Raw genomic sequence first — 11,038 nt, 5'->3', positions numbered from 1 at the left:
ACCTTCTTGGCCCCTCCCACAAGTGGTGAGCCTATGGGAAGGAGCCAGATATTGTTCAAAAGCCATAGGTTCCTGACCCCTGCAGTATACAATATTTTTCTTGTGGAAAAAAAAAAACAGCCAAATAGCATGAGCATCCTCTGGTGGAGAAAAAAACATTGTTCCCTTTGATTGGTACGATGCAGCAGTTACTCAAGTAAATGTAACAGAGTAAATGTAACGTGTTACTACCCACCTTTGCTTTTACGTGAATATTATTATTCAGAAGTAACATTCTCTTACTTGAGTAAAATTTTTGGCTACTCCACCCACCTCTGACTGTGTGTCGTCTCTAGTGCCCATTATGAATTTATCAGTACGTTTGTATATGTGATTGGACTGTGTCGGATGCCACTTTCTGAAGTACAGTCTATTTACTTGGACTGGATAATGCTGACATACCGCTGCAAAGTGCCAACTCGCTCATTAAAGTGTCTCCATGTCAATGTTTTTGTGCTGTTAGCACATTGATTACAGTGCAGGAGATGCTACTGATTAGACACCAAATTGTCTAATGGCAAAGATTTTTTGAGGTCAGGTGGTCCATCTTTGCCTTGGGCTAAACCACAAATACTTCAGCTTGTGTTATTTCTGTGCCATCGTGATCAGAGGTTGGTATTAACACGTTACATGTACTTCGTTACATTTACTTGAGTAACTTTTCGAGAAAAATGTACTTCTCAGAGTAGTTTTACTAAGCTGTACTTTTTACTTTTACTTGAGTAGATTTGTAAAGAAAAAAATGCTACTCTTACTCCGCTACATTGGGCTACACAAGAGTCGTTACATTTTTCCTCCTCATTCGATGCTAAGAGTAGCTCTACCGATTTCACCAATGAGATGTAACAATAATCACATGACTCCATTATACCAATCAGACGCAAGCTTGCCGTTTCTATCGTCACAGCAGCCTGTTCAATCGTGGTGTCTTTATAGCACCGTAAATAATGAAGTTTTTGATATGGAGTGCTGCCCTCAATATGACTCGAAAGGGCGGATTTTGACCTCTTTCCAGTTTTTATTTGGCACCGATTGACTACCGAAAACCGGAGATATGATCCTTTTAATTTCAAAATGGTAATTATGAGGTAACTTTTCACTATTCTAACTAGGAACTATTTTCCCCACCAGAGGGCACTCATCCTCTTTGGACAAATAATGCTTCATTTATTAATTTTTTCCCCTGTTAGAATTCAATGATTTTTTTAATTTTTTTGTATTTCTTTAGCTTCATGTGGTTATGAAATGGGTTATTGCATAGTATCAACAGTTCATATAGATAACTTTGTGCTCAGAAAAAAAATACCATTGTTTAAAAAAAAAAAAAATTAAACAAAAATACAAGCCGTTACTCACAATGTTGCTCACTACTTGAGTATTCCTTTCACCAAATACTTTTTTACTTGTACTTGAGTAAATTTCAGTAATTTAAGTAAATTTTTTGGATGACTACTTTTACTTGAGTTATATCATTTTGAAGTAACGCTACTCTTACTTGAGTAAAATTTTTGGCTACTCTACCCACCTCTGATCCTGAGTTGATCAGGATTTTCACTACTGTTCGGTTGCCCACTTTCGGGAATTTGGACTGTTTCCATGTTTTTAATGGTTTTGATGACTCTGTAATGCATATCTTCCACTCCATATGTAGAGAACAGTTAAGTTTTACTGAAAAGTGGCTTTATTCGTTCTTTATTACAACAGATCTCTGTGTCATCTATCAAGTGTACATACAACAGTCACCCACACATAATAAATAGTGTTTAATTGTTTATGTAATAGTTACAGCACCTCTAATACATAATGAATGTGGTCATTGCAGAATCCAATCTCATAAAAAAGAAAAAACACCTGCACCTACTGAATTTATTTTACAATGTGTGAATGTGTCTTCATCCACAAGTTTTATTTGGCATTTGATTCGAGGTTCAACTTTAAATGTTATAACATGTTATGTTGTAACAGCCGAGGGGGAAAAAATTGGACTGGATTATTCTGCACCTGTTTGCGGCTCCTGATCGCATAATTTACACACAAAAAAAAAACATGCGCCGAGTCAAAACCTGGATTGTACATAAATGGGCCAGAATTCATCTACTCTATACTCACTATTGTTGTCAGAGTAGACCATAGAAATGAGGGCAAGGACAACATGTACAAGGTTTTTATACACAAGGCACGCATTCCACTTTTTTCACTTGTTCAAAATACAAAAGTCTTATTTTTAATAATGGGAGGGAAAGCTGATGTTCTCTAGCACTTTGTCCAGGCATCCACCTTATTGGAAGACGGCGTGATTTCAAGAGGTGGTGGGGAGCTGCTGTTATTGATGTCACAGATGTTCGTCAGTTCCTTTCAAAATGTCACGCCTGTTTTTTGTTTTCCTTCCAAACTGTGATTCAAATAAAGAGATTTTTGTGACCACCCTGGTCTTTATTTCCATCCTTTCCCCTACCCTTTTTTGGCTGTTGCTTCAGATGGCAGCGGGTGGCTGGAAATCAGGCTTAATAGTTTTTAGGGTTGGATGACTTCCCTGCAACAGATGCTCCCTGACAGGCTGATGTGTCACAGATGCCAGGAGGTCCTTGGTGTCCAGTCCTACCTACCCTGCCGTGCTCCCCAGGCTCACCTGGATCTCCTGGAGATCCATCACGCCCATCTTTAACAATCCCTGGAACTCCCGGAACACCTGTGAAGTGTATACAATTATTGTGACAAAAGCAATTTATTATTGTTGTTTGTGAGCTTTTTGAGTCTTCTGTGGTACGAGGAACACCAGAGCTTCCTGTTTTGTCATAATCATAGTTGTACTTATGGCTTAATTCGGAGGGCCATTATGTCTGCCAAATAGGGTCTGCAATTTGATTGTTGATGAAATGTTTTGAAAAATTGTTGACCTTAAAATTGTACAAATACACTTTTTGAACCTTAATAGGAAATATTCACTTATGTTTTTAATTTAACTTACCTAGTTTTTTTCCCTTTATATTAAAAATGTAACTTTTCAGTTTTTGTTCGATTTTAGCGACGCCAGTGGACAAAAGCGGTAGTGTTTTGCCTTAAAGACTGCGTTTACCATGAGGATCAGCACACACCCGCACAGTGTCATAAAATCATCAATCAATCAAAAATCAATCTCCCGGTTGCCTGCAGATGGATTAAATAACATTTCTGTTTCCAGCGGCTGTGTGAAAGATGAATAGTGATAAGGTAATGAATCCAGTTGTGGCTAAACAACAGCATATGACCATTTGCAACCGTGAGGCTGCAGAGATTAAAGGGGTGTGGGGTCAAGACGGTACACAAGAAAGCCCGCCCGTCTCATCAGACCAAAGGACATGGTTCCAGTAATCCATGTGCTTTGTTGACATGTCTTCAGTAAACTGTTTGCGGGCTTACTTTTGGACCGTCTTTAGAAGAGGCTTCCTCCTGGGGTGACAGCCATGCACACCAATTTGATGTAGAGTACAGCGTATGGTCTCAGCACTAACAGGCTGACTCCCCACCTCTTCAATCTCTGCAGCAATGCTGACAGCACTCTTGTAACAAGTCAGATGACATTTTGGAAGGAAAATGACAAGCAGTACTCAATTTGGACATTTAGGGATGTACGTAGTTCCCATGCGGTGTACTCACTTTTGTTGCCAGGGGTTTAGATGTTAATGGCTATATTTTGAGTTATTTTGAGGGGAAAATAAATCTACTCTATTATAAAAGCTGCACACAGACTACTTTTCATTGTGTCAAAGTGTCATTTTGTCAGTGTTGTCCCACGTAAAGATATACTTAAATATCTGCAGAAATGTGAGGTGTACTCCCTTTTGTGATACACTATACTTCCTGCTCTCTGCTATTAAGTGTCATGCCATAAGATCCTGCAGCCATTTTGGTCATAGTCTTTCCCATTCCCTTCAGTATGCTGCTCCCGTATTGGCCTATTGTTGATGACGTTTCAATTTGGGTGTCGTAGTATGATGACGTGCATAGGCGCGACGGCGTTATTATTGTTATAGCCGGTCGACGTCTGAGCCAAATGAGCTCAAGGCTCCATCGTATTTTTGTCTCACGAAGAGTTTGTTTTTTAAGCCCACAGATGGTTCATTACTCTCGCGTTTTTGTCTCACGAAGATTGAGATAGGCACTTACGATCTAGTGAAAGAGGACATTGCCTCACTCGAAAGATAAGATTTTTTTCTTCTTTTGCATTATGTTCTATTATCTACTTCATTACAGCTATTAAAGGTTAGGTATAGGGAATGATCCAAATGTGTTTGGCTGTTGTTTTATTCCAGTTTTACCCCGTTTATAAAATTTCATGTGGCATGTCAGTAGTGCTTGGAACAGATTAGGGCACTTAGTTGTAAAACGCGTCTCTATTTACGAAATTGTCGGGTTACGAGACTACTTCCAGAACAAATAAATGTCGTAAGTATTGGTAACACTGTCTCTATTTTGAGGATACACTTAATAACTTTCTGTTGTCCGTGATTTTCGGGACGCCAGTGGACAAAAGCGGTAGTGTTTTGCCTAACGGCAGATCGTTGATCTAGTTGCCTGCAGTTGGACTGACTTCATTTGTGTTTCCAGTGGCTGTGCGAAGGATGAATAGCGATGAAGTAATGAATCTGATTGTGGCTACACAATATCATGAGAATATGTTTCATAAAGGTTGAAACTTGAAGTTTGCTATATTTTGATCAAAAAGAAAATAACTTAAATATTCGCTTTTTATCTTTTAAATGAAAAAGAACTTTACCAAGACACCCCTGTCCTGTATATGAACGTAATAAACATTTCGAGGAAAAAAAATTGTAATTCCTACATGAACGGGTCCATTGTTACTACTTAATACTTCTGGAACCACTCCTGTAGCTGATTCTCCATGTTAGCAAGTTCAAGATAACGTAGTTGTATTGTAGGTTGGGGCTAACACGTTAGCTTGGATGTTTATTTTTCACTACACATTCCAATTTGCAGTGCTGACAAAAATACCTCATTAACCCCTGGTAATTCTAGTGTTAAGTCTTGTCTATTGGATGTCTTACAGTTTCTAAATATTTTCCATGTTGACTCTGCATGTAACTCGTTTTGGAGAGTTGTTTCATCGATACAACTTTTTCGGCAGTATCATTAGAAAACAAATGTTTCTTTCCCTCTTGTATAGTATTGGTGGCAGAATTCAAAGGTAGCTACACTCAAATAAGAATACTACACTGTACCTTGGTATCCTTGGTCTCCGACAGGGCCCTCAATTGCTTTGCCGATGGGTCCCTTATCACCCTGTTCACCAACGTCACCTGTTGTCACAGCAGACAGTTTGAACAATTTTGTTTGCTAATTGCAAATGTTAAATTTTGCCATTAGGCTGGTTGATCCCATGGGTTGGTTGTCACATACAAGGACAAAGCTCTATTTTTGATTCACATTCTCTAGCTAGCCAGTTTCTTGCTAGCTATCATTTTAGCCTTAAGCCAAAAACACCAGTTGGGGTTGGTTGTCACACCATCAAAGGTTCAGAAAACTCAAATTGTTTCCGTTATTAATTATAATACCACTAATATATATGTATATATGTATATATATAAGGGCTGTCAAAATTACCGCGTTAACGGGTGTTAATTAATTTTTTAAATTAATCACGTTAAAATATTGACGCAATTAACGCATGCACTGAATGAGCTGCTCTCGCATTGCTTCAAACAGATTTCAATGACGCCGTTTATGGACATTAAGAGTGAAGAGAATGCCACCGGCCGCTTGGGGGCAGCGCAGCGCCATTCCATACTAATGTTATTCCTTCTAATAGTGGGAGAATTAGTAGTTGTGAGAGGTTTATGCTGTTGCTTTGTGCTCCACACATATTTCGGTAAGTTTGCTTTCTTTTAGTGGCAATTATGTGTCTCTTGTTGTATTTTGGGTAAGATATGCACAGAGATATATCTGTTATAAAGGCGAGTGGACACAGGCGTTCTTTGGGCTGCGCCGTTTATTGGCATAAGCTTCTGCAACTCCTTTACAACAAACAGAAGTATCATTTAGTGAAAGCACAACAAAAATAATATTGCTATCTCTCAAAAAAAATAATGTTCACAAAAAGAAAAGCACTTCAGTCTGTAGTAATGAGGCCCCATTCTCACACAGCTAAACAACAATGCAAAGTCAACTGGCATTACTCAGAGTTTGGTCACTCAATTCTTATTATTGTTATTTTTATTCTTCTTATTATTATATTAACTCTACTTTTGATTGAAAATTGTACAAATTTTATTAAAACGAACATATGAAGAGGGGTTAAAATTACTATAACTTGTAACTATAACATTTATCTTTTATGAACTACAAGTCTTACTATCCATGGATCACTTAAACAGAAAGAATGTTAATAATGCCATTTGTGGATTTATTGTTATAATAAACAAATACAGCACTTATGTACAGTATGTTGTATGTATATATTCGTCTTGTGTCTTATCTTTCCATTCCAACAATAAAGAACAGCATTACCTTGGCCTTTCCTTTGGAAAGACCCAGGTAATTTACAGAAAAAATATGGCATATTTTATAGATGGTTTGAATTGCGGTTTGAATTGCGATTAATTGCGATTAATTACGATTAATTCATTTTTAAGCTGTAATCAACTCGATTAAACATTTTAATCGTTTGACAGCCCTAATATATATATATATGGCGGAAAAGTTCCGCTCTGATCCCCAATTTGACCAAATTTCAAAATTGTCCTATATGCATGTGTGATACATCATTGAAAAGCTTAAAATCTCAATTTTCTGGGGGAAGAAAATGTTTGAACAGGAGGGCATTTAAAAAATAAATCATTTGAACACCAAAACCCTACCTGGAGGTCAGAGCACGCCATAGCGTAAATAAAGACGCCATGATTTTAACGAGATATGATTGCGTTCTTACCTCTTTTCAATCCAAAAACTCCATGTAGCATGTATCACCGACTGTCAAGACACAGCTGTGAATGGCCACAGCTGGATTTTGGGGGATTTTATGGGTGAAACATGGTAATATAACAAGGGTCACGATGCAGAAATCACAGACATCAAGGAGTAATCGAGATTTTCATTTTCATATATTTACCCTTTTAAAGGTTTTTTTTTTTCAATTTTTCTTTGTTTGGCTCCATTATTTATCATCTAAAATATTGGGGAAAATGTGACAGTAACGAAAAAAAAAAATACAATTAAGCGATAGTTATGAGGTAGATTTCCGTGACTTTTTTACAGACATCAATTATTTCATTGTGACGTAATTTGTTTAAAAGTTTAAAATATGCGAGTGAATAATTTTTTTAAGTCGTTTTTGTTTTTTTAAACTCAATATCAGATATAAATTAATGATTCTAAGCTAAAAAATAAAAAAAAATAAAAATGACATTTCGAACAATAAATACGATTAGTTACCTTCTTTTTATGGCTACGTTGAAACAAAAGCGGTTGCACGACGCCTGTAAACAGGGGTTTCCAGGGTAAAATGGACAAATTAAAAATAGTTTGGGGGCTTATTGCGCCATGAATCTGCTATGACAGCATAAAGACATATTGTTCTATCAAAAACAACAGTTCTTTTGACTTAAAATAAAGCAGTTTATTTTAAGGAGGGGTGCAAGAGCATAAACTGCTTTTTCAGCCTTGTCGGTGTTTTCCACCATATATACAGTATATGTATTCGTGCTGCTGCCTCTAGTGCACGGAGCTTATCGATTGCTTTGTGGGCATGGAAATGAAACTATCAATTCACAATGAGAAAAAGAAAACAAAAGTAATGTGAAACTTAGGTGACAAATTGAAAAGTTGTGGTGTGAAAAGTACAGATACCAGCTGCAAAAGGCAGTGAAGTAAAAAGTACCACTTCATATTTGTACTGAAATAAAATACAGAGGCACAAACATGTACTTAAGTACAGTAACGAAGTAGTTTTACTTGTTACATTACACCACTGCTAACAGCTCTCAGTTGTGCCCGTCATATAATTTCAGGCAGTAACACACAACAGTGTAGTGTGTGGATAGTGGGCTGAAAAACGCGCTGAAAAACGAATGTGTTCTGTTCTGCTGAAGCAACTTCATAAACCTGTTCTAATTTATTGGTAACATTATGATGTATTCTTTTATAATGCTCTTCATTTATTATGATAATTGATTTAAAAACACTGCAATTTTATTCAGAAGGTTGTCGTTTTGAAAAGAAAATCCCATTTAAAAAAGTGACAGCCAACCCCATGATGAGGATGACAAGAATGTCAAATCCAAACCAAGTTATGACTATTCCATGGGTGCCTAAGTCCGGTCCTAGAGAGCCCCTATCCTACTTGTTTTCCATGTCTCCCTCCTTTAACACACTTCAATCAAATTATCAGCTCATTAGCAAGCTCTACAGGAGCCTGATAATGATCATGATTTTTTGATTTGGGTGTGTTGGAGGAGGAACACATGGAAAATAAGCTGGATAGGGGATCTCACGGATCGGACTTGGGCACCTCTGGACTATTCAATAAGATGTGTTGATGGGAAGATATTCACAAAAGAGTAAAAATTGTGAAAATCAACCCTGTTCTTCTCTACTATATATTATTCAAATATTCATACCTCTAGTACCAGGATCTCCAAGTTCTCCTGGAAGGCCTCTGTATCCTGGAGGTCCACGGGCACCGGGGTGACCGATAGAGCCGGCCGACCCCGACTGTCCTGGAGGCCCGGCTGGTCCGGGTCGGCCGACCATCCCAGGTGCCAGGGGTCGGCGAAGATTGGCGGCCAGTTGTGCGATTTGATCTGCGGGAAGGCCATTAGACAGTCAATTGCTATTTTACATTTCTCATATCTCTGCAATGAATATTAATGTGCATCTTCACCATCGATCATAGAGCCACATAACTCCCTGATGTGCTGTTCGCTTGCGAGTTTACCCTGAAACAGAATATCAATATTGTATTATGGGTCATAAACTAATTCTAACAGTTCAGTCATCTAAAATAAAGCACTTACAGGTACACCTGTCTTTCCAGCTATTCCAGGAAGACCCTGTTCTCCCTGAAGGCCCATTAAACCTGGTTTTCCTGGAGGCCCTCTCGCTCCAAGTTCTCCCTGCGGCCCTGTGACACCTTTAGGTCCAAGCTCTCCTCGTTTCCCTGCCTGTTCCCAATAGAAATGTATATATGACTTGTATTTGTACATAAAGCCAAATAATAAAGTGCACAGGTGTCAAACTAAAGGTCTAGGGGCCAGATCGGTCCGCCGAATAATTTTGTGTGGCCTGCAAACATAAATCATCTGCAGTATTGACTTCATGTTTTATCAGATTTAATCAAATAATATTAAGGGCGCAGTTTTGGTCTCAACATTGGTAGGGATGATATAACAGCATAACCTGCATGTACACTTTTTGCTGAGGACGGGACATTACTAAGACCAAACAGATTATTGAACGGGGGTCATTTCTCTTGAATATGAACCAATTAATTGATAGGCTGAATGATATATGCAAAATAAATCTGTATTGACTTAAACTTTCATGTGTATTGGTTGAGGTGTTACAAGTTCGATTCGAACCTTTGTTTTCAAAAAACTAAAGCAAGTCCCTTTATTAAAAAAACAGGGAGCTATCCAAGAATGGGTCCACTTCAGGGGGACACTGGAGCACCCCTAGACTCTAACTAAAGTATTGTCATATTAAAGTGATTTGGGAAAAAAACTATTGAAAAATCTGAAGTGATTTGGGAAAAAACTATTGAAAAATCTGAGATATCCAAGGACCAATATACATCTGTGGCATACTAAACTACCTCAAGACTCCAACCAAAGTGCTCTCATGAAATTCTGATGTGTGATTTCATTTCACAGATTTTTTTTCATGTCAGTTCATGTTCTTGTCAGTGTCCACCTGAAGTGGACCCTGTTGTGTACGGTTTTATGGGTATGAGGTCTATAGACAACGCCAAAAACCCATTCTTGGATAGCTCCCCGATTTTTATTTATTTTTTTTAAATAACGGGACTTGCACTTTGAAGCCACCGCGTGGCATTATGGTAATGCACATAATGCAAACAATGATACAAATGAGGAACGGCTAGGTTGACGTTATTGTTCCTTGTGGAGGCTGGCCTGACTGCAGTAGTTTTGCAAGTTAGCTAGTTCACACAGCTTAATGTTATGCTAACTCTGATGCAGGTCAGACTTTCAGTAGCAAAACTAGTGGTGTCCATTTCCCCACTTCCACAACACAGACATCTTTTACATTATTTACAATAGCTGCTGGCCCCAAGAAACCTTCTAACATCCCTCCTCTTTGAAGGGGGCGGCATGTTGTCGACATGAATCTGTCGGGGCTGAGTGAGTGTGCCTGTGTGGCTGGAAGGGGTGAGGGGAGGGCCAATCAAACGTGTGTTTGCGGGGGAAAAATGCACCTGCACATCCAGCAAGTGAAAAGGGATAAATGTAAGTCTGAACATAATGAAAATAATTCACTTAATCATGAAAGGGCCTATTCTATCCTTACAACCTTTGGGAAGACACTCTAAATTACTTATATAACTGAACTCATTATACAATGCAAGTTGCTTAAAAGTTGGTGGGGACAATTTAAGCATCCTGGAAAGTTGGTAGTGTTATGTCCCTACCGTCCCTATGCAAACCTGCGCCCATGAATAATATTTACTGTTTTCTGCTTTGAAAAAAGATACAGCAGATAGATAAATAAACATTATTTGGAAACCTTTTTTTCTTTTTCTTTAAAATAAAAAAGAAATTGACATGCAAAGTAAATAAATAATAAAAACAATATTTTACCCCCCCCCCCCCCAAAAAAAAAAAAAAAAAAAATCCATATTTTCCGCACTACAAGTGCATCGGAATATAAGGGAGCTTCAATGAATGGCCTATTTTAAAACTTCATATATAGGGTACACCGCATTATAAGGCACACTTGTAGTAGTAGTAGTAGTAGTAGTGGTTGGGGTTACGTTATACATCCACTAGAT

At 38.1% G+C, this 11,038-nt stretch overlaps 1 protein-coding gene across 3 annotated transcripts in view; it reads right to left on the bottom strand.

The window, feature by feature from the left end:
• Positions 1–1,556: 1,556 nt before the first annotated feature.
• The window catches only part of col9a3 (collagen, type IX, alpha 3), a 39,587-nt gene continuing 30,105 nt past the window's right edge, over positions 1,557–11,038 (bottom strand). Inside the window, exons 28-32 of one of the 3 annotated variants that reach the window (XM_057826753.1) lie at positions 9,048–9,194; positions 8,915–8,969; positions 8,652–8,834; positions 5,259–5,336; positions 1,557–2,728 (exon numbers count right to left, since the gene is read on the bottom strand). In XM_057826753.1, coding sequence (XP_057682736.1) covers positions 2,544–2,728; positions 5,259–5,336; positions 8,652–8,834; positions 8,915–8,969; positions 9,048–9,194 — 648 coding nt within the window. In that variant the 3' untranslated portion in view covers positions 1,557–2,543. The remainder of the gene's footprint in view (positions 2,729–5,258; positions 5,337–8,651; positions 8,835–8,914; positions 8,970–9,047; positions 9,195–11,038) is intronic. The other 2 variants (XM_057826744.1, XM_057826762.1) reach the window with 2 other exon arrangements.

This window comes from Corythoichthys intestinalis, chromosome 2, assembly GCF_030265065.1.
Source record: "Corythoichthys intestinalis isolate RoL2023-P3 chromosome 2, ASM3026506v1, whole genome shotgun sequence".
Taxonomy (NCBI): Eukaryota; Metazoa; Chordata; class Actinopteri; order Syngnathiformes; family Syngnathidae; genus Corythoichthys; species Corythoichthys intestinalis.
The sequence above is the reverse complement of the archived record's forward strand: the minus strand, read 5'-3'. Positions and strand labels throughout refer to the sequence as shown.